The sequence below is a fragment of the Orycteropus afer genome, unplaced genomic scaffold (assembly GCF_000298275.1).
Source record: "Orycteropus afer afer isolate SDZICR_OR568_19922 unplaced genomic scaffold, OryAfe1.0 scaffold00022, whole genome shotgun sequence".
Lineage (NCBI taxonomy): Eukaryota > Metazoa > Chordata > Mammalia > Tubulidentata > Orycteropodidae > Orycteropus > Orycteropus afer.
In genome coordinates, this window is record NW_006921609.1 from 11614790 (window position 1) to 11637895 (window position 23106).

Consider the following 23106-nt stretch of genomic DNA (forward strand, 5'->3'; position numbering starts at 1 on the left):
AGCTGAGAAGGTTGGGCAATCCTACTTCCATAGTGATACTGCCTCGGAAACCCAAGGAGGGGTCGCTATGAGTCGAGGCTGACTGGACAGCACATAACAACAACAACAACAAATCTTTATGGAAACAGACTGTCTTACTTTCTCCCACTGAGCAGTTTGTGGGTTTGAACCATCTACCTTTTGGTTAGTAGCAAAATGCTTTAACCATTACACTACCAGACCTTTTTCATATTGGAGTCCTTGATAGTTCCCATTATATGAGCAATATTAATATGACTGTCAAATTAATTTTTCTTCTTCTGAAATCTAGGCAAGAGGGTTTTGTTGTCATTTATAAAAGAATGATAAATTTAAAATAGTTATTATTACAGTGTGAGAAAAGAGGTACTCTTTGCTTGGATGACAAAGATTTTGTGTAAAGGGCAAGACAGTAAATATTTTAGGCATTGCGGAACACATAAGGTCTCTATCTCACAGTTGTTATTGTCATTTTTTTTTCCCCCCAACAACACTTTAAAAATGCAAAAACACACTTAACTCCATTCAAAAACTGGCTTGTGCAGGGTTTCTCAAACATTAACATGCATATGCATGACTCAGGATCTTGTTAAAATCCTAATTCTGATTTCATAAGTCTTGGGTGAGGCCTGAGATCCTGCACTTCTAACATATCTTCCAGTGATGTCTGGGCTGCTAGTTTGATACCACACTTTGATTATCAAAGCTCAGGAGCTTGTTTTTCCAAGCTCTTCACATGTGATATATAGCCTCCTCTATTTTTTGGTTCTGCATTCCCTATTATAGTTCTGCTTTGAGGTTTTTTTTTTTTTTTTTTTAAACCAAATTATGGTGTTGCATTGATGCATTGGTCCAATAATGTAGAATACAAAATAGTTTAGTGACCATTTGTAATTTTAAAGCCCCAGAGCTCTTTGAAAATTTGATGAAATCTAAGGATCTTCACAGCTGTCACCTCTGTGTTAGTTAAGGTTATGTGTCAATATGGCTGGGTCTGGTTCTGAGTGGTTTGCCATCTGGATGTAGTGATTCCCCATAATAAGACTGGTAATCAACTCCTTGGTGTAAACTGCTGTGAGCAGCTGAGTAGCTGCCTTCAGGATGTGGTCTGCTTCCAGTATATAAGAAGCAGCTTTGAGAAAGGTCACTTAGTTTCTTGGCGCATCTGGATCCTGCATTTGGCCGAGTCATCAGTGGTCTGCCATGTTGCCTGGCAATCCTAGGGCTATTTAACTAGTGGCCTGCTGTGTTGCTTGATAATCTTAGGAATGTGCCATTTTACATGTCAGTTTTGGGTTTGTCAGCCTCAGCAGCCAGAAGCTGCTTGAGTTAAGAGAAAGTACCATAGACTGATAAAACAGATCTGTCCTGGAGGAAGTGCAGCTGGAGTGCTCCTTGGAAGCAAGAATGGCCAGACTTCGTCTCACCTACTTTGGTCATGTTGTCAGAAGGTATCATTCCCTGGAGAAGGATGTCATGCTTGGTAAGGTGGAGGGGAAGGCTCTCAATGAGATGGATTGCCACAGTGGCTGGGACGATGGGCTCTAGTATAGCAAGGATCACAGAGCTGGTGCGGGACCGGGTGGTGTTTCATTCTTGCTGTGCGTAGGGTCTCTATGAGTCGGACATGATTCAATGGCACCTAACAACAGCAACAACACACACACACACATATTAACATATATATATATATAAAACCATTTAAACTTTCAGCTGACCTGATTAGCTATTGCTGACCTGATGATTGCATGTTACAACCTATATTTATAAACAAAGAAAATAACCTAACTGTTGGCAGGAGTGAACAGAAATTGTTGCAACATCCTGTTACAAAAATTCAGTTTCCTTTTATCTTTATAACCATTTTATTGAGATATAATTCATACACCACATAATTCACTAATTTAAAGTGTACATTTTGACTGTTTTTTTTTTTAAATAGCCACATAATTGTGTAACCACCACCACAATCAGTTTTAAAATATTCATCAAACCTTAAAAAAAACATACCTTTTGCAGTCATTTTCCATTTTCTTCTACTTCCTCCATTTCCCACCCAACTCCTAGGCAATGGCTAAATTTTCAGTCTCTATAGATTTGCCTCTTCTGGACATTTCATAAAAATAGAATACATACAATAACTGTCATTTTGTACTTGGCTTATTTCACTTAGCTTGATGTGCTCCAGATTAATTTATGTTGTACTATATATCGTAACTCATTCCTTTTTACTATTGAATAGTATTCCACTGTATGAATATACCACATTTCATTTATCCATTTAAATCAGTTATAGACATTTGGGTTATTTCCACTTTTTTGTCTATTGTAAACAATGTTGCTATGATCATTCATATGAAAAGGTTTTGTGAGGTTATATGGAATTATTGGATCATACACTTGACTGCTAACCAGAACAGTGACAGTTCAAACCCACCAGCCACTTCTCCGAAGGAAGATGGCACAATCTATTTCCATAGTGATACTGCCTTGGAAATCTAAGGAGGGGTCGCTATTAGTCGGTCCGACTGGACGGCAAATAACAACAACATAGGTAACTTCAGTCCCTGGGAGCACAAACAGTTAAACACCCAAGTCCTAGCCAAAGGGCAACTCAGAAGACAGGGCTGAGGATCTGCTTCCGAAAGGTCACAGCCTTGAAAACCCTTTGGAACAGTTCTATTCTGCAGATATGGTGCCGCCGTGAGTCAGAATCAGCTCGATGGAAACTAATAACTACAACAGGGTAACTCTGTGTTTGACTTTGTGAAGAATTGCCAGATTATTTTCCAAAATGGCTGGACCATTTTACATTTCCTCCAGCAATGTGCGAGGGCTCCAGTGTGTGAAGTGATGCTAGGACATTTCCCTAATGCAAATGGCTAATGATGTTGAGAATTGTGGTGTTGGTGAAGAATACTGAAAATACCATGGGCTGCCCTAAGAACCAACAAATATGTCCTGGAAGAAGTGTATCTGGAATGCTCCTAAGAAGTGAGAATGACCAGACTTGGTCTCACCTACTTTGGTCATGTTCTCAGAAGGGATGATCCCTCGAGAAGGAGACCATGCTTGGCAAAGCAGAGGAGCAGTGAAGATGGGGAAGACCCTCAACAAGATGGACTGACCCAGTGGCTACAGTGATGGGTTTAAGCATACTGGGATGATGTAGGATGGGGCAGTGAATTGTTCTGTCGTACACTGGGTCCCTAGGAGTCAGAGCTGACTCAGTGGCACCTAACAACAACATCAACAACAACAGCAACAAATAGTGTCGAACTCATTTTTTCATGTATGTATTATTCATTTGTATATCTTCTTTGGAAAAAAAAAATCTGTTCACAATGTTTGGTCATTTTTTAAATTGATTTATATTTTTACTCTTTATATATTCTAAGTATAAATATAAATCTCTTCCAGGTATACAACTTGTAAATCTTTCTTTAGATTCTATGGGTTGTCTTTTCACTTTCTTGATTGTGTCCTTGGAAACACAAATGTTTTGAATTTTGGTGAAGTCTCATTTATCTATCTTTTCTTCTTCTGTTGCTTGTGATTTCAGCGTCATATCCAAGAAATCATTGCCTAATGCAAGGACATGAATACGAAGACTTATGTTATGCCTAGACTTCTTTCTAACAGTTTTATACTTTTGGCTTTCAAATTTAGGCTGTAATTTTCTTCTGAAGTTTTTTATAATGTTGAGGATAAAAGTACTAGAAGAATATCCTCGTGTGATTGCACTTGAATCAATATTTTAGTTAATAATCCAGTTCACATATGCTATAGTGATAAAATAAAAATTTCTTAATAGTTGATAGAATCTGTTTCTCAACTGTTATTAGATATGCTGAACTCTAAAATTATTGCTAAATTAGTTAGATGTTTTGCCTCTTTTTTTCCCTTACAAGTCTATTATTTTAGATTTTATTTAATAAGTATTAATTGATTATATATCCTGTTCAATCTTTATCTGGGCTTAGTGCCAAGTATGGTAGGGAACTAATTGATATAGTAAATAGCACCCAAGTGACATGGACGATTGACTTGCTTACTTTTAATGATAGAACAACTTTAGCAATAGGATGAATATAGATCATTGCATGAGGGAAATTAGAGAATGAGAGTATACCTAAACAAGATGATTGTAGCCTATTGCATATCTGTTGTATGAAAAGTTACATATCACCCTTGGTGCCTTTTGGTGTCAGATTCTATGGTGATGTGTCCAGACCTTTACATTTGGGAATATATTTCAGATTTGCAAGGTATGATTAACTATTTGTATTTAAATACTTTAAGATCTGTTTTTGATTATTCTTTTTTAAAAGAATTGTTACTTTCTATGTTCTCCAAATTCCTTCTTTGCTTACGGACCTAGATTTATAAATTTTATGCTTTCCTCTGTTATTGTGTTGCATACCATGATTACTCATCCATATTTAATTAATTTGGGATCTTTTTAGATTTTTTTTTCTTTGTTTTAAAAATACTGGCTTTCTGTATGCTGTAAATTCTCTCTGGTAGCATAGTGCCTAAGACACCTAAGTGCTAACTAGAAGGCTGGTGGTTCAAACCCACCAGCCACTCCTCAGAAGGAAGGTTGGGCAATCTACTTCTGTAGTGATACCACCTCGGAAACCCAAGGAGGGATCTCTGAGTTGGATCAGACTCAACGGTACATAACAACAATACTTACAATATGTTGTTGTTGTTGTTGTTATGTGCTGTCAAGTCAGACACGACTCATAGCGACCCCTCCTTGGGTTTCTGAGGCACAATCACTACCAAAGTAGATTGCTCAACCTTCTTTCTGAAGAGTGGCTGGTGGGTTTGAACCGCCAGCCTTCTAGTTAGCACTTAGGTGTCTTAGGCACTATGCTACCAGAGCTCCTACTTATAATATATGTTATTTTTTCAATATAATGAATTAACAAATGGCAGTCAGCAACCTTTAAAACTTAATTCTCTTCAGAACAGAAAAGGCTTATTCACTAGCAAATTAAATTCCATTTATTAAATTAAAATATGCATTTTAAATTAATATTGAAAGTGAAATGGAATAACATTGAGGGTAAATATTACTTCTGTTTATTGAGCAAAAATGTGTTAATAATAGGTGATTGGGTTGAAAATTAAAAGAACAAACTTTTCAGAAGCACTTATCTCGATAGTCATTTGTCCCCAGACATGGTTATTGCTCTCTGTATCTGAATTATGTTTCTAGATGGTAGTTCCACAAATAATGGCCATTGAGCCTTATAAATTATAAATATTCAAAACAATATATTATGCAAAATTTTCATCTTCAAATACCAATGAACAAAAAAAAACTAAACTCACTCCTGTCGAGTTGATGATTCTGACTCATAGCGACCCCCTTTGGGTTTGTGAGGTGGTAAATCTCTATGGATGTAGATTGACCTGTTTTCCTTCAGCGGAGTGGCTGGTGAGTTTGAACCACCAACATTCTGGTTAGCAGCAATCAAATGCCTTAGGCACTACACTACCAGCGCTCCTTTCAAATATCAATGTTGTTGTTGTTGTTATGTGCCTTGGAGTCAGACCTGACTCATAGAGACCCCTGTTAGGTTTTGGAGGCAGTATTACTATGGAAGTAGATTGCCCAACCTTCCTTCAGAGGAGTGGTTGTTGGATTTGAACCACCAGCCTTCTCGATAGCAGTCAAGTGCCTTAGGCACTACGTTACCAGAGCTCCTATAGGTCTTTCTGTTTCTTGTACCCCTCCTCAGTGCCATTTTCATTGCCATCACATGGAAATTATTTGTACTGATCATGGTTCCTTATATGGTAATGTATTAATTTATTATTTATCTCTCAAGTATTTATTTTATTACATGCCTTAGATCTCTCTTCTTTGACTATAGGATCATTTCCCAAAGTCAGATTATTTTTATTTCTGTTAGACTATTTCAGTAACCCTCAACTACCATTTCACCTCCATCAGTCTTTCACATTGCAGACCAGAAGCATTTTCTGATACATAGGTAGTTATGTCACTGCCCCCTCAAAAACCCTTACCCGAACAGAATGATGTTCTTACTCCTTAGCATGATGTTCAAAATCTTTTTTGCTCTCACTCCAAAATTACCTTTATATCCTTACCTACCACATCCCTTATTAGAAAATGTATGATGTATAGTACCTATTCCTACCTCCCTGTACATTTTTGCTGATGGTGTTCCCTCAGTCTGAATGCGTTTCTACCTATTCTTTACAACTCAATTAAAATGTCTTCTTCTCAGGGAGCTGCCTCTTATTATTCTCCACCAAGAGTTACTTTTTTTCTTTTTTTTCCCCTCTAGTGCATTTTTTAAAAGGAGCTCTGGTGGCACAGTGACTAAGGCATTTGACTCTAACCAGAAGGCTAGAAGTTCAATCCACCAGCAGCTGCTCCACAGAATGAAGATGGGACAATCTATTTCCATAAAGTTTTATCCCTTTGGAAATGTGGGTCACTATGAGTAGAAATCAGCTAGATGACAGTGGGGTGTTTTTATTTTTATTTTTATTTTTTTTATTTCTTGGTCCTCTTTGCAACAATTATTTTATTTATACTCATGTTCTTCAGTCAGTCTTACCTGGGTTCAAATCCTGGCTGTACTGTTTTAATCCTCTTGCATTCTTGGACAATTGATGGAATTTCCTACGCTTCTTCCTCACTTTAAAATAGATATAATATTTACACTATGAGGAGCTCTGGTAGCATAGTGCTGCAGGCACTTATCTGCTAACCAGAAGGCTGGCAATTCAAACCCACCAGCCACTCCTCGGAAGGAAGATTGGGCAATCTACTTCCGTAATGATACTGCCTTGGAAACCCAAGGAGGGGTCGCTATGAGTCGGGTCCCACTCGATGGCACATAACAACAACAACAGTTTATACTATTTATAGATTATTTTTGATGTTAAAGTCTGATATGATAAGCTTACAAAGTAATGGTAGCTTTGGGTGTATTCTCATTACTTGTCTAATATTCCTAGTAGATAGTAAGTGCTTTAAGGATAGGCAATTAGTTTTATTCCTCTTTGTACCCATTCCAACAGGTTAGTCCTCAAATAAAATCTCACTTCTTACTGTTACTTGTCATAATTCATGGACCATGTTTAAGCTAGTTCATCAGAATTAACATACTAATATATTGCTATATTGTCTCATTCTGCAAAAGAGTTAGGATGACTTATGAGATACATTAAAAATAAGAATGAAGCATAAAAAAAACACTGTTGTTGTTGTTGTTATTTGCCGTCGAGTCGCCCCTGACTCGTAACGACCCCTCCTTGGGTTTCCGACTAGTAGGTGCATTTTGAATAATTGAAGAGTTTAATTTCATTGTCCCGAACTTAAGTGAAACAAAAACTGTAGATAAGGAAGTGCTAAAGCTTGTCTTCATTCTCTCATGTTTTGTAGGATCTCGTCTTCGCCAAGAGGACTTTCCCCCACGGATTGTTGAGCATCCTTCAGATGTTATAGTCTCTAAGGGAGAACCCACCACTTTGAACTGCAAGGCAGAGGGCCGGCCAACACCCACCATTGAGTGGTACAAGGATGGGGAGCGAGTGGAGACTGACAAGGATGATCCCCGGTCTCACAGGATGCTTCTGCCCAGCGGATCCTTATTCTTCTTGCGCATCGTGCATGGGCGCAGAAGTAAACCTGATGAAGGAAGCTACGTTTGTGTTGCGAGGAACTATCTTGGTGAAGCAGTGAGTCGAAATGCATCTCTGGAGGTGGCATGTAAGTGAATATAATGAACGTCATAAATGGCATACACATTTAATTAATATTTTTTTAATAAGAATTGATTTTGTTTCTATAGGTGCTTACTACTTATAGAACCTAACAGTCAGCACATTCTTCATGACTTTCCTTTCCTTTATACCACTAGTGAAAATAATGTCAAGCCAGGGTGGTTGCAATAAATTCATTTATATTAAGTCATTATGTAGGTAGGTGATAATGATGTTGCTCATATTTAAAATTTGATTTATTAACAAATGATATAATTAAGTATTAAAGTTGGTTATTTTAAAAATAAAAGGCTATATCTAATATGGCACCAAATATGAGGCATAAGTCCAATATTGTACCTATTAACACGTAAGCAGTTATGTGTATTGATAAATCAAGACATTAATGCTTTGCATCAATTTGGGTTTTAGCTCAATAACTTCAAGGATCATTTGCAAAACAAATTCAAACATAAAATAAATTTCTTTTCCTGTTTGTAAATGAAGATTTAAGGTTGTATTGTATACAGTTCTATAAGTTTTGATGTTAACCTATTTTGGTGATAGATTTTATTTAAAATGGATTATCAATAAGATGTCAAAAAATGTGCCTATACGAAGTTTGTAGTCTTCAACTTTCTGGTTGCACAAGTAGGCCTTTGTAGATAAAGGGGATTGAAGAATTTTTAGGATGCAAGGTCCTTATTTATATAGCTGAGAAGGGATTGATAAATAGTAGCTCATGGTTTCATGTCTCTTTTTAGAGTTTATCCATGTAATCTTATGCTACATGGTGTCAAATTAGATCGTAAAACTTGTAGATGTGTACATTTGAGATTCTCAGCACTATACATTGTCTTTACACATGAAAGCATCTGAGTAGAAAAAATCCTATTATTTCTTATTTAGACAGCCCAATTAAAGCTTTTGCTTCCCAGTATACAGTCTTCTGATTTAAAGTTTTTACCACGAAGCCAATGATGCTTGAAATGTGTCACCAATAAGAGAAGACTAGAAGACAAATTTGTTTTGTGAATTATCTTGAAATACAAGTATTAGAACTTTAGGTGACCAATGTTATTCTGTAGTTTCATTTCTATAAAGTGATACTTGAAAAGCAGTTAAATTTAAGACTAAATATTAAATACTTAATAATAATAAGTTTAATGAGATTTGACATGTACATACACACAAAAAAAGGTAAATATTCCTGAATGTTACACCTTTATTTTGAAGTATTATATATATATCACAGGCTTCATTTTCTTCATCTATAAAATAGGAGAATAATACCTGCCAGGTTTAACACAAAGGGATCTGGTGGGAACAAAATTAGCAATATAATATGGCATTGAAATAGTTCAATCTGTTAAAAAAAAGTTTCAGAAATTAGATGCTTAAGTGACCTAAATTTATACAAGTTAATGGGGAATTCACTATAATATCCTGAATCTTCTAATTTTTAATTCCAAGGAATGTTGACATATTTGGAAAAGCACTCTAAATGAAATCTGACCTGTTCATAAAGCAAAAGTAATCATTTTAAAACATATCATTTTATTTTGTTTGCTCTACACCAAGTAATTATTTTAAAAAAAATAAATAACTTTAAATTTACTTCAGAATAATAATTTTTTCTGAATTTTTCAGTCATTTACAGTCATGCAGTTATACACTTTTTTCCCTCCAAATCGTAGCTTTGTTAGACTTGCTCCCCACATGCATGCATCTTAAGCTTTTATTTCCTCCAAGAAGGGTTGCTCTCCTCCCTAAGTGCATCACTAATAATGAATCAAATTGTTTTAAGAGGAAGATTTTAAATCATGATCTTTTTTTTATGTAATGTGGCAGTTGCTTTTTTTTTTTCCCATTTTTAAATGAATGAGCTTTGAGAATTGCTTGAATTATTTCTGACCTAGAGAGGAAAACAAGACGGTTTCTAAATTGGATTTAGCTAGTGAATACCAATCTTTCTTATAATGCCTTGTCAACATTTCATGACATTTGAGGAAATGCAAGATCAAATAATACTCATTTATGTGCTGCTCATGCCTTTCACATTAGCTCATCAGTCTTTTTTGCTTTGTACAACATAAGAAGTAATAAAATGGAAATTTGAGATAAAACATTGTGATTTTTCAATACCTGTTGGTTAGCAAAGTGTAAGAGATGGAGGAACAGCTGTAGGTGATAGAAAATATTTGGTCTTCACATTTTAGAATGGTCAATATAAAAACTCAATAATGAGTCATCCATCCCGCCATCCATTAAAGGAAAGTGTACCCTTACTGTTGTGGAGTAATGAATAAGACACACTCCATTCTATTTCAAAGAACTACTATCTAGGTGAGATGATAAACATGCAAATAGATAATTAATAATAACAATAAAAATATATAATTAAGTAATAAAGGATATTAAAAAAAAAAAAAAAACTCACTGCCATTGAGTTGATTCTGACTGCAGTGACTCCCATTGGGTTTCCAAGGCTATTAGTCTTTATGGAAGCTGACTACCTCATTTTTCTTCTGTGGGGCGACTGGTGGGTTTGAACTACAGATATTCTGGTTTGCAGTCAAATGATTAAAACACTACACCACTAGAGCTCCTTGAAGGGTATAATAACACACTGCCATCTAGTTGGATCCAACTTATAGTGACCCCTCCTTGGGTTTCTGAGGTGATATCACTACAAAAGTAGATTAGAGGCATATAAAAGATGCTGAGGAAACTCAAAGAAAAGAATATTTTATTATTCCTAAGCAGATGGGTTTAAAAAGATTTCTAAGAGGATATATCATTTGATCTCTGACTTGAAGGACAAGTAAGAATACATCAAGTGAAAAATGAAGTGAAAGATAATCCAGGTAGAAAATGGAAGCCTAAATGAACACTGTGTTTGGGGACATGCAGTAGCTTGATGTGAGGTTGTCACAAGATTATGGAGCTAAGAAGGCTAAGTTTCAGAGTTAAGCATATGCCACATCATAATATTAGACCTTTATTATTATTATTATTAGATAATTAAGATTCTGTGAAAGAAAATAAAGATTTGGTTAAAGGGATGCCAACTGAAGTCAGAGAGAAGTTAAGTTAAATATTTTAGAAAAGTGATGGTGTTAAATTTTAAATTGTAGCTATAAAGATTGAAAGGAGGAATTGTTTTGAAATATATTTAGAAATTATAAGTCACATCATTTTATCTTCAATTTGATCTGGGGAAGAAGGTGGTAGGGAATGGAGGGAGATTCCTAAATACATTTTTTAGGAGACTGGGAATATAGTGCTGCCCTGTACATAAGGTCACTATGAGTCGGAGATGATTTGACGGAACCTGTCAAAGCCACCTAACATGGATGTTGTTGTTGTTGTTATGTGCTATCGAGTCGGATCCGACTTATAGCGACCCCTCCTTGGGTTTACTGAGGCAGTATCACTACGGAAGTAGATTGCCCAACCTTCCTTCCGAGGAGTGGCTGGTGGGTTTGAACCACCAGCCTTCTGATTACCAGTCAAGTGCCTTAGGCACTACGCTACCAGATCTTGGGATGGAAAATACCATAGAAGTCATCATAGAGGGAACAGGGGAACGCACCATCTTACTGTATTATTTGACACATCACTGAGATAGGGGTGGGGGTAACAGCTTTCAGTTAAAAAAAAAAAAAAAGAGTTGGAACTGAGAAGAGAGGTCTTTCCAACTTAGAAGTTGAAATCATGTAAATAGGTAGCAAAATGCCCAAGCAATTGAATATTGAAACCATGCGAATAGATAACATGATTGCCCAAGCAGGCTGTGTGCAGGGAATGGATTATAAGAGCTGAGGCCATTCCCACTCTGGGAACAGTAGTTAATATTTAAGAGTGGGCAAAGGAAAGAAGTGCCAGTGCAGGAGGCTCAGAAGAGGTTTAGAGTGATAGGGTATGGGTAAGGCAGTGATAAGACAAGATAATAGTTCTAAGAGTGGAAAAATAAGTTGGCAACACAAATGCCACATGTTGGTCAAGTAAGAAGTGTCTGTGGGCTCTCATGATGAGAAAAGACAACGGCAGCTAAAGAATTAACAGGTTCCAAACTGATGAATGTTTTTTTAAGACTTGATATCTCTTCACTACAGCCATTTGGGGCAGGATAATTACTTATTGCAGGGGTCTGTGCTGTACATTGAAGGCTGGTTAGCAGCATCTCTGTCTCTGCCCGTTAGATGCCAGTAGGAAATCCCTGTAACCCTCAGTTGAACAACCAAAAATGTCTCCAAATTTGCCAAATGTTCTTTGGGGCTAAAATCAGTTGAAAACAACAGATATAGATGTACTTAGTTGGTCAAGGGTGTATAGAGAAGTAGCAAGCAAACTTATCACAAATTTGATAGTGAAATTATTTTTGATCAGAAGTGTGGGAAAGAATGTCGTCTGTTTGCTTCATCTTGATTTTTATTGTTCATTTGAAAAATCTTGGTTTCTACTATAGTTTAAAGTGTGCTGTTGTATATAGGGTCCCTATGAATTGGAAACTACTTGATGGTACCTAACAACAACAATGAAATACGTGCAGTTATTTTTTATAGCAGTCTCTCTTAAATGGCTCTATGGAAATAAACCTGTTCTACAAAATACATTTGTAGTTTTTGGTTTAATAAAAATTTCATCTGTATGTAACTAAACAACATGGTGGAAGGAAAAACAATATAATGGAGATTTAAATCACTTACCTCATGTTTGTTTTCCTTTTTTCTTCGTAGTTTAGGGGAAAAAACAGCAATCCAGGATGTGTTTTCAAAATCAGTGGATCTCAGGAAAAGCCTTTAGGCAAGAAGTTGTTTGAAACATTTACAAAACTGCAGGGTCCACTAGCAGAGCTTGGCACTGAAGAAGTTAACACACAGTTTTCTGATGGGACCACCACGAGAGTAGTGGCAGTGCTGGTGTGGATAGAGTTTCAGTGTGTAAGGGGCAGAAGGAGCACCAGGGGTCCTCACACAGATTGTGGCTGCTTGTGATGCTGCCCAAGTCAGTGGCAGCCCCTGGAGATAGCAGCTGTAGCCCCAGGTGGTAAATATATGACAGCAGCTTGATCTATGGACCATGCTAAGAGGGGGCTGTGGCCTAAATGAAAATTCATGAAAAATTGATGAAGTCCCCAGATTATTTTTTCCGTTTCCTTTTCTCAGCACTATGCCAATGCAGAGAGAGGAGATTAAATGAGGTGTTGAAGGCTTTAGTGGCAAGGAGGTTGTGGTTCAAAGGTCAGGGGTCATGTAGAAACTGATTTTTTTTTTTTTTTGCCTTTCTCCTAAGGCGAAATCTTAAGAACTTTTTAACATTAGTAGGGATTTACCTTTCCTTGGATTAAAAATATATTATTATAAAACAGCTGTTGTTCAAAAGTTGGCTTTCAATACATGTATAAAAAAGAGCACAGATTTGTTTCATAATTCAATTGGGGAACTAGAAATAGATTGAATTCCATGACTGCAGGGTGATTTTTTTCTTTTTTTTTTCTCTCCATGTTTTAAGACTCATGCTGCAAGAAAGTCATTTAGAGAAGGAAAAGGCTTTGCATTATTTATAGGTCACAGATTGCTAGAATAACAAAGCTGTGGAACACTCCACAAACATAATGATCCTGTTTGTTTTAAATCCAAAACTAAATTGATGTTTTATCCGTACGAGTAAGAGAGGTTATAGAAGTTGACTGACTTTAGCAAGCGAGGTCACACAGGTGGCATTAAAAATGAACACAAGGTAAATTATTTCCTTGTTATTTCCAAGTTAAATATATATGCAATGTTTGGACTTATTTTATTTTGACCGTAGTTGAATCTCTATACTCGTTTTATTCTGTAAAAGAACAGGTAAAGTAAATTACAAAAAGTCTAAGCCATGGGAGGGGAGGGGGGAGAACAGTGCAAAAATTTTAAAAATAATAATAATAATAAATACATTTTACCTTATTAAACAAAGAAAGCTAAGCCATGGGAAACTTTTTTTTTGTCAAAAACAAAAGAAAACAAAACTGATTTATTGAGTTATAATTCACATACCATACCATTCACCCATTCAAAGTGTACAATTCAGTGTTTTTTAATATATTCACAATGTATAGCCATCACCACTATGTAATTTTTGATGATTTTTGCCCTTCCTAAAAGAAACCCCAAGTCCTTTAGAGTGGGCAAGCCTTTCCTCCAACCCTAAGCAAGCATTAACCTACTTTCTCTCTCTGTAAGTTTGCGTATTCTGGACATTTCATCTATATAAAATCATAGTATGTAAGAATTTTTGAGACTAGATTCCTCTTATTAGTGTAAAGTTTTCAGTGGTCTTCCCTGTAGTTCCTGTCAGTACTTCATTCTTTTTTCATTGGTGATTAATATTTCAGTGTATGATAGTCCACATTTTATTTATCCATTCATCAGCTGATGGACTTTTGAGTTGTTTCCACTTTTTGGCTATTAATAGTAATGCTGCTGTGAATAATGATGTACAAGTTTTGTGTGGATGTTTGTTTTCATTTCTCTTGGCTGTATTCCTAGGAGTGGAATGTCTTGGTCATGCAGTAACTCTAAGTTTAACCTTTTGAGGAATATATATGCAAATTTTAATTGTAGACAAAATTACTTTATCAATGCCATTGAATTACCTGCAATTGACTGCTAACCAGAAGGCTGGCTGTTCAAACCCACCAGCCACTCCTCAGAAGGAAGATTGGGCAATCTACTTCCATAGTGATACTGCCTCAGAAACCCAAGGAGGGGTCACTGTGAGTCGGATCTGACCGGACAGCAGTGAATTTTTTTTTTTTTTTTTTAATTCTTCTATTGGTACAAAGCATAGTCAGTAAACATTACTAACGTTTGATAAGCATTATTGAATTTCTATAATGTTAGGCTTCCTGTGTCATGTCTCCATATATTCAAATGAAATATGGTTAATTAAAATTAAAATTACCTGTACAGGAAAATCAAATTGCCACAAAGTTGTTTTTTTTTTTTCTTTCTTTTTTTCCCCCCTGCTTCTGTCATTTAATTAAAATAGGTATAAATTAATGGAATAAATCCTGATTCTTCCTTTTTAGGAGATTCTGTAAGACTCTGCTGATCTTGGCCCCATTTTTTTTAAAAAATCATATTTGCATTTTTCCTGAAAGCTGGTGATTTGATGACACTTTGGGAACTGGTTGGAAGAATTACTCACATTACCTTTTCCATATCCAGGTTAAGAAATTAAGGAGTGATTATTATAGAAGTTGATTAGGTAAGAGTTGGAGAACTGAGAACTGCTGTCGTTCGTCCATCCAAACCAAAACCAAATCAGTTGCCTTTAAGTCACTTCTGGCTTATGGTGACCCCATGTATGTCAGAGTAGAACTGTCCTCCCCAGGGATTTGAATGGCTGATTTTTCAGAAGCGGGTCATCAGGCCTTTCTTCCAAAGTCTTTCCTTATGTTAATTCAGATTCGTTGTAAGTTAATGGAAACTTGAGACTTATACTGAGTGAAGCATTGGGTACAATCAGTTCAAGCAACAGAAATCTGATATCTAAAAAATAAATAAAAACAGCATGTGCCTCAGGCATAGCAATTTTACACCTTCAATGTGAAGATCATAGGAAAGACCTTTATTTGAAAATATTTTGTGTAATATCACAAAACTAAAAGGTAACTACATAAAAAGTCCAAATAAGGTATGTACATAAAAAAGCCCAGATAACACAGTAAACCTGATGTATGTGCATATGTACCCCCCATGCTTTATTCATTCCTTAATGTCACAATGCCAGCTACTTCGTTTTTTGTTTCTAGTTACAGATGTTTCAGATTGACTCTTTAGTGCTTATATATTCATGGTTTATAAAACTTTCAAATGATTTTACAGATTTCTTTTAAAACAGCCTCAGACCAACATTGTAGATGGAGGGCAGTCTGTACAAAATCTGCTGAGTGCAAATAGTATTTGCCTTTCATCCATTTACTCTCTGCTTAACAGTCTCTCACTCCTATTAACTGGTATTTATGTTGTAAGGTTTATGATCTAAGTACCTTGCTTTGAGCTATGTTTCTTAGTTGTCTGGGCACCCTCCACCCCCCCCCCCAATATCTCCTAACACTCTTCTGAAATTTGTAGAAACACAAATATCATGAAAACATTTGTTGTTGTTGTTTTGTGCCGTCGAGTCGGACCCAACTCATAGTGACCCCTCCTTGGGTTTCCAAGGCATTATCATTATGGAAGTAGGTTGCCCAACCTTCCTTCCGAGGAGTGACTGTTGGGTTTGAACCACCGGTCTTCTGGTTAACAGTCGGGTGCCTTGGACACTGTGCTACCAGAGCTCCTATATTCTTTTTGGTTAAAATCCTTAAGCATCAATTTCAGCCCTACTCTTCCATATTTAAGAAGATGGATTTGATTGTATGTTTATTAATCTTTTAAGAGAGAAGGAAAGAAATGAGACTCCCTGGGTAGTGCAAATAGTTAACATGCTAGGCTGCTAACCAAAAGGTTGGAAGTTCAGTCTACTTTGGAAGAAAAACCTGATTACCTAGTTCTGAAAAATCAGTCATTAAAAACCCAATGGATGACAATTCTACTTTGAAACACATGGGGTTACCATGAGTCAGAACTGACTTAAAGGTAATTGATTTTGTTTTGGTTTGGACAGAGGAATGATAACAGTTTTTTGTTTTTCTACTTTCTTAAACAATTTCTATTATAATTGCTCATTAAACAAGTAAATGAAGTGGAATCTTGATGTCTTCTACTTTTGAAAAGATTATTCTCATGAACAGTATCTCCTGAGCTCCACAGTCCTCTACACCCTACTGGTAGAATCATGGGGAAGATATTCACAGTGACAAACATGTATGATGTCTTTGTCTCCTTTGTTTTCAACCCCAGAAGCCTTTTTAGATAAAGTTAAGGGGGAAAAAAAGTTTTGGAGGGTTATCTCTCTATAAACTTGAAATTTGTTGTTGTTGTTAAGTGCCATTGAGTTGTTTCTGACTCATAGTGACCCCATGCACAGCAGAACGCAACACTGCCCGATCCCGCGCCAGCCCCACAATCCCTGCTATACTTGAGCCCATCATCGCAGCCACTGTATCAATCCATCTGGTTGAAGGCCTCCCTCTCTTTCGCCGACCCTCCACCCTACCAAGCATGACATCCTTCTCCAGGGAATGGTCCCTTTTTACAACATGACCAAAATAGGTGAGACGAAGTCTGACCATTCTTGCTTCCAAGGAGCATTCTGGCTGCACTTCCTCTAGGTCAGATCTGTTAGTTCTTTTAGCAGTCCACGGTACTTTCAGCATTCTTCGCCCCAGGGTTACAGGTGAGGAGAGACAACACAGGGACGCCCAAAGAAGCAGGCCAGAAGAGCAGGGAAGGGGATAAAAGCCATGAAGCCAGACAGAGGAAGAGTCAGCCACAGGGACCCAGGTGGGGGTGATACGAGAGGTCTCCAACAGCAGGACAAACTTGTCTGTCGGTTTGTCCTACTGTGGTGACATGTAGATGTGAGTTTTGAGGCTGAGCCTCTGGTGTTCAAAACCCAGCGAGATGTACCTGGTGCACAGGTAACAGCCCAGCTTATAGACTGAGACAGACTAGGAAGAAGGAAGAGGCCATCCACTTCTGAAAGAATTGGCCAGGAAAAACCTTATGAATAGCAAAGAAACTTGAAATTTATTAGATATTAACTGGTGTGAAAAGACAAGTTGATTTTACTAAAAAGTTATAAAGGTTGACATTGAAGTTAGGAAATGTAATTCTATGCTGCAGTTTACGTGCTTTTCTCCTAAGATTTGTATTTCTGTATGACGACGTCTCCCATTTTCTCTCTTTTAAATTGAATTTGTGTCTGATAATTATAATACACATCTTTCAATTCTGAGGCAGTCCCCACAAGGCTTTTATAATTACATAAAGGAGGTTGCACTTTCTTCATGCGTGAGTCTGTATGTCTGGTAAACTCTTTTTTCCAGGAGAAATGATGGCAATATACAAAATTTTGTTTTAACCTTGGATTTTTCTTTTCTATGTAGAAATTTGTAATAGTTTGTGGTTAAACTGCTAAAGGATGAGATTTAAGCTTAGTATGGACATATTCTTTCCTGTCTATCCCTTTGGAATTGGTCTTTCCTCTTAAGAGATTTTCAAAAACACATTTCTTAGTAAGGAGATGTTCATACAATTTTGTCAATAGGGTACCAGCAATATTTAATGAGCACTGCTAGGCCTCAGCTTGGAGTGGCTTCTGTAAACTCTCTGTGTTTCCTACCCTCCTGGGACTGCTCAGATATCAATAATTTAGTCCTTCTGTCTCTGGTGGGCTAGTCAAGCAAGGGTAGAAAGAGAAGCAGGTGCTTTGATGACATGGCAGACAGATACATAAGCCCAAACCCTGGCAAATCCCAACAGGTGTTGACCATTTCTTCCTTTCTTCCTCTTTTCCTTCCTTCTTTTTTCTTTCTTTCCTTTTTTTTTCTCCCCAGAAAGTCTTACACCTAAGATATTTCTGGGTCACTTATTCATTTGTTAGTCTCAATTGGTCTTCAAAAGAACAGCAACTAAGAATGTCAGGCTGGGTTGTAGTCAGTAGGAAAAGTCACTGATTATAGGCACATTGAGAAAACCTGCTGGTGCAGTGTTTAAGTGCTCAGCAGCTAAGTGAAAGATGGGCAGTTTGAACACTCCAGCTACTCTGCAGAGAAAGATGTGGCAGTCTGTATCTATAAAGATTTACAGCCGTGGAAACCCTGCGGGGCAATTCTACTCTGTACAGTGTCACTATAAGTTGGAATCAACTTGAGGGCAATAGGTTTTTTTTTTTTTTTTTTTTTTTTAATATAGTTACTGCAATTTGACTTCCTGGCACCTTCCTTCTCGAAATTTGGGCTTTTTTTTTTTTTTTTTGATAGCTCCACTGACTAGGATCACAAGTAGGATTTGGGATTTGAGCTTTAGTTAAATACAGAAAAGGAAAGGACTTTCCTTAATCATGTATTCTTTTGTCTAAAAACAAGTCAATTTTGTTAGCTATAAAAGTAGAGTGAAAGGACACATCTTACTATTTATAAAGACAATAAAGTTTTTTATGTGGCCACTTGAACCTTTTTGTTTTCCCCATTTATTCACATTGAGTGAGAAATTTGTTGATTTTCTTAAATTAATTTAAGGATCTTTATTCAGTTTACACATTAAGAGTAAACAGTGCTTTAAGAGGTCCACATCATCAAATGGTGCTTACTCTGTAAGTGAGGAGCATTCAAAGCCTCATCAAACAACATTCCACTGTTATGTAGGGAAAGGACCTTCAGAAAGGATATGATATAGGATTTCGGGGAAGGAGTAGACACAAAATGCTTAAGGATGAACAAGAATGAAAGCCCTTATAAAACTGAAGAAAAACCCACTTACCATGGAGTAGACTTCATTTCATGGTGACCTCCTATGTGTGCTACTAGAATTGTACTCCATAAAAAGAAAGACCTGGGGCTCTGCTTGATCTTGTGTGTGTGTGTGTGTCTTTTCCTTTTCCTTTTTTTTTTTTTTGGTAGGATGGTGATGGGGGAGTGAGTGTATTAGTTTAATCAGAGAATGCATGTAAGGGAGTTGTTGTTATGTGCCGTGGAGTCAGACCCGACTCATAGTGACCCCTCCTTGGGTTTCCGAGGCGGTATCATTACGGAAGTAGATTGCCAAACCTTCCTTCCGAGGAGTAGCTGGTGGGTTTGAACCGTAAGGAAGTGTTGTTGTTGTTATGTGCCGTTGAGTTGGACCCCACACATAGCGACCTCTCCTTCGGTTTCTGAGGTTGGGCATTCCTACTTCCGTAGTGATAACTGCCTCAGAAACCCAAGGAGGGGTCGCTATGAGTCGGGGCCAACTCGATGGCAAATAACAACAACAACAATCACTACAGAAGTAGATTGCCCATCTTCTTTCCGAGGAGTGGCTGATGTGTTTGAACTGCCATCCTTCTGGTTAGCAGTCAAGTGCTACCAGAGCCTATGGGAGTAGAGGGAGATAATTTAAATAAGAAGGTAGAGTTGTGCATTGTTATTGTTAGGTGTCTTTGAGTTACCTCCAATTCATAGGGACCGTATGTATAATGGAACAAAAATATTGCTCAGCCCTATACATCCTCAGAATCTCTGCCATGTATTGTAGCCACCTTGTCAATCTGTCTCAATGCGGTCTCCCTCTTTTTTTGCTGACCCTCTACTTTACCAACCATGATGTGTTTCTCCAGCAATCGGTTCTTCCGGATGACTAAACAAAAAACAAAAACAAAAGCAAAAAACCAACTCACTTCCACCTAGTCAATTCTGACTTAGAGCAACCCCTTTTGGGTTTCCGAGGTAGTGAATCTTTACGGAGATATATTGCCTGGTCTTTCTTCTGTGGAGTGGCTGGTAGATTTGAACCACCAGCCTTCTGTTTAGTGGTCAAATGCCTTAGGCACTCTGCCACCAGAAATTCTTCCCTAGTCTAAAGTAAGCAAGATGAAGTCCATTTTTATTTCTAAGAAACATTCTGGCTTTACTTCTCTACTAATGACTTGTGTCTTTTTCTGGCAGTCCATGATATACTCAGTATCCTTCACCAACACCACAATTTGAATATTTCCATTCTTCTGTCTTTTTCATTGTCCTGCTTTCACGTGCATATGAGGCAAAGGAAAATACGTAGCTTGGGTCAAGTGCACCTTAGTCAGCAAAATGATATCTTTCCCTTGGTTTTTGAACACTGTCAAGAGGTTTTATTTATTTATTACAGTAGATTTGCCCAATGCAATGCACCATTGATTTTGTTTTTGACTGGTGCTTCCATGAGCACTGATTGCTGATCCAAGAATAACAAAATCCTCAACAACTTCAATTTCATCATTTATCATGATGCTGCTTATGGACCCCAGTTGTGAGAATTTTTGTTTTCTTCACATTCAGGTGTATTCCATACTGAAGGCTGTAGTCTTTTATCTTCATTAGTAAGTGTTTTAAGTAATCTTCACTTTTCGCAAGCAAGGTTGTGTCATCTGCATATCACAGGTTGTTAATGAGTCTTAGACTAGAGATTGATAAAAACTGACTAAGAGGAATCCCTGGCAGTAGTGCTTGACTACTAGCTAAAAGGGTGATGGTGTGAACTCACCCAGAGGTGCTTCAGAAGACAGGCCTGATGACCTGCTTCTCAACTATCACAGCTCTGAACACCCTATGAAACAGTTCTATGCTGCGCACATGAGGTTGCTATAAATTGGAATTGATGTGATGGCAACTAAAGCCAACAGCAAAGCAGACTAAGGTGGTTTCTCTTTATCCTATAAGACCTAGTGGTGTTTTGATTTAGGACTAAGATATGAGGAAACAGTACTAGTACTAGTGGCTACTGAGTCAAATCTGACTTACAGTGATCCCGTTTGTGTTACAGTAGAAGTGTATTTCCTAAGGTATTATTTAAATACTGTTTTATTGTGTTTTTGGTAGAAGTTTACATGGTAAATTCGGTTCCCATTTTGTCTTCTATACAGATTATTCAATAAAAACGTGCCACCATTCTCATTAATTACATCTGGGCATTCCCACTTCTGTAGTTTCCCTGACCCTTTTTCTTTTCCTCTGTGCATTAGCGTAAGTGTTAACTTTTGGTCTCATATAGATGGTTTTTCAGTAGAGCACCATACTTACAAGTGACATCACTTATTTTGTCTCCCACGCTGTTATTTTGCTAAAAGCTGATCTTAGGGGATGGGGATAGTTTTGGTTCAAGGTTTAGAGAGTATCTCAGGGTGATAGTCTCAGGGAGTCCTTTTTTTCTCATCTAGTGCAGTCTGGACTCTTAAGAATTTGAGTTCTGTTCCCTGTTTCCTCCCTTTCTATCAGAATCTATCTACTATGACCCTGATCAGAACAATTGGTAGTGGTAGCCAGGCATGATTTCGTTTTTCTGGTCTCAGGGTAAATGAGGCTATAGCTCATGTAGGCTATTAACCCTGTAGACTAGTTTCTTCTCTGATACTTTGGTTTCCTTCTTACTCTTTCATTCCTGACAAATAAATACAAATAATCCTATATCTTTGATGGCTGCTTGCAAGCTTTTAAGACTAGACATTTCACTATGATGCAGTACATGAATTTTGTGAACTATACAAACTATATATGTAGCCAGTTGACTGAGTTTATCCCATGAGACTAAGGTCCTGAACTTTCAAACATAATAAACCAATCTTACAAGGCATTTGGTTGTATCTGTGAATCCATAAAGTTTTCAATGACTGGTTTTTTGGAAATATATTGCCACACATTTCTTCCAAAGAGCCTGTAGGTAGAGTTGAACATCCAACCATTCAGTTAGCTTCTGAACACATTAATCATTTGTGCCACTCAAGGACTCCCTGGCATGAAAGGAGATATGTTAAACACAGTGTGTGGTGGATTGTATCATAGAAGAGTGTGGCGAGAACAGACTAGCTGTGAAACAAGATATAGTATCATGTGGGTTGGCTTAAACTGGTATCAGGAAGAAGGAATGACATTTTAAACCAGTAGTGGTAGGAAGTTTAAAAAAATAAGTTTGTGATTTAAGGAAAGATGTAAATATTGTTTGCAATATACTTGTACAACAGCTACCATCTGTTGTATTCACTTAAGTGTTAAGCATACACACACTCAAAAACAGAACAAATAATGGGCCTCAATAGTGTGCAAAAGGATGGTGAAGAATGTGGTAACTGCCAAAATGAAGAGCAACTGACATACTAGGGGAATACAGAGGAAGGAACAGCAGATTCTGACCTGGGAATTGTGGAACTAGTGCCTAAGGCATTTGACTGCTAACCAGAAGGCTTGTGATTCAAACTCACCAGCCACTCCTCGGAAGGAAGATTGGGCAATCTACTTCTGTAGTGATGCTGTCTCAGAAAGCCAAGGAGGGGTCTCTGTGAGTAGGATCTGACTCAACGGCAGTAAGTTTGGTTGTTGGTTTAGATAAGAATTGAGTAATAATAATCATTGGTGCTTCCTCATGCCAGGTTTTATTCCAAGTGTTTCACACTCATGGTTTACTCAATTCTTAAAATAACCTTAAGATTTGAGTACTATATTTTCCCCTCTTTATTATATATATCTGAAACACAAAGAGTTAACTTGCCATTGGTTAAGACAGGAAGATGAGACATGATTGGAAATCAAGCAGCCTGGCTGTAGAGTTTCTCTCTACACCACTATGCTATGCTAAACGTCCTCATTATTTAACTTAAGCAAGCAAATAAACAAGATCATTTGTCTTTAGAAGGAATCATTAACATTGCTTTTAAGTGTTTACCTAAAAA

The 23106-nt window shown here is 37.2% G+C and overlaps 1 protein-coding gene across 1 annotated transcript in view; it reads left to right on the top strand.

Moving 5' to 3' along the window:
* The window catches only part of ROBO2 (roundabout guidance receptor 2), a 933205-nt gene that overhangs the window by 72486 nt on the left and 837613 nt on the right, over positions 1–23106 (top strand). Inside the window, exon 2 of the mRNA XM_007934915.1 lies at positions 7451–7777. Within this exon, the coding sequence (XP_007933106.1) occupies positions 7451–7777 (327 nt within the window). The remainder of the gene's footprint in view (positions 1–7450; positions 7778–23106) is intronic.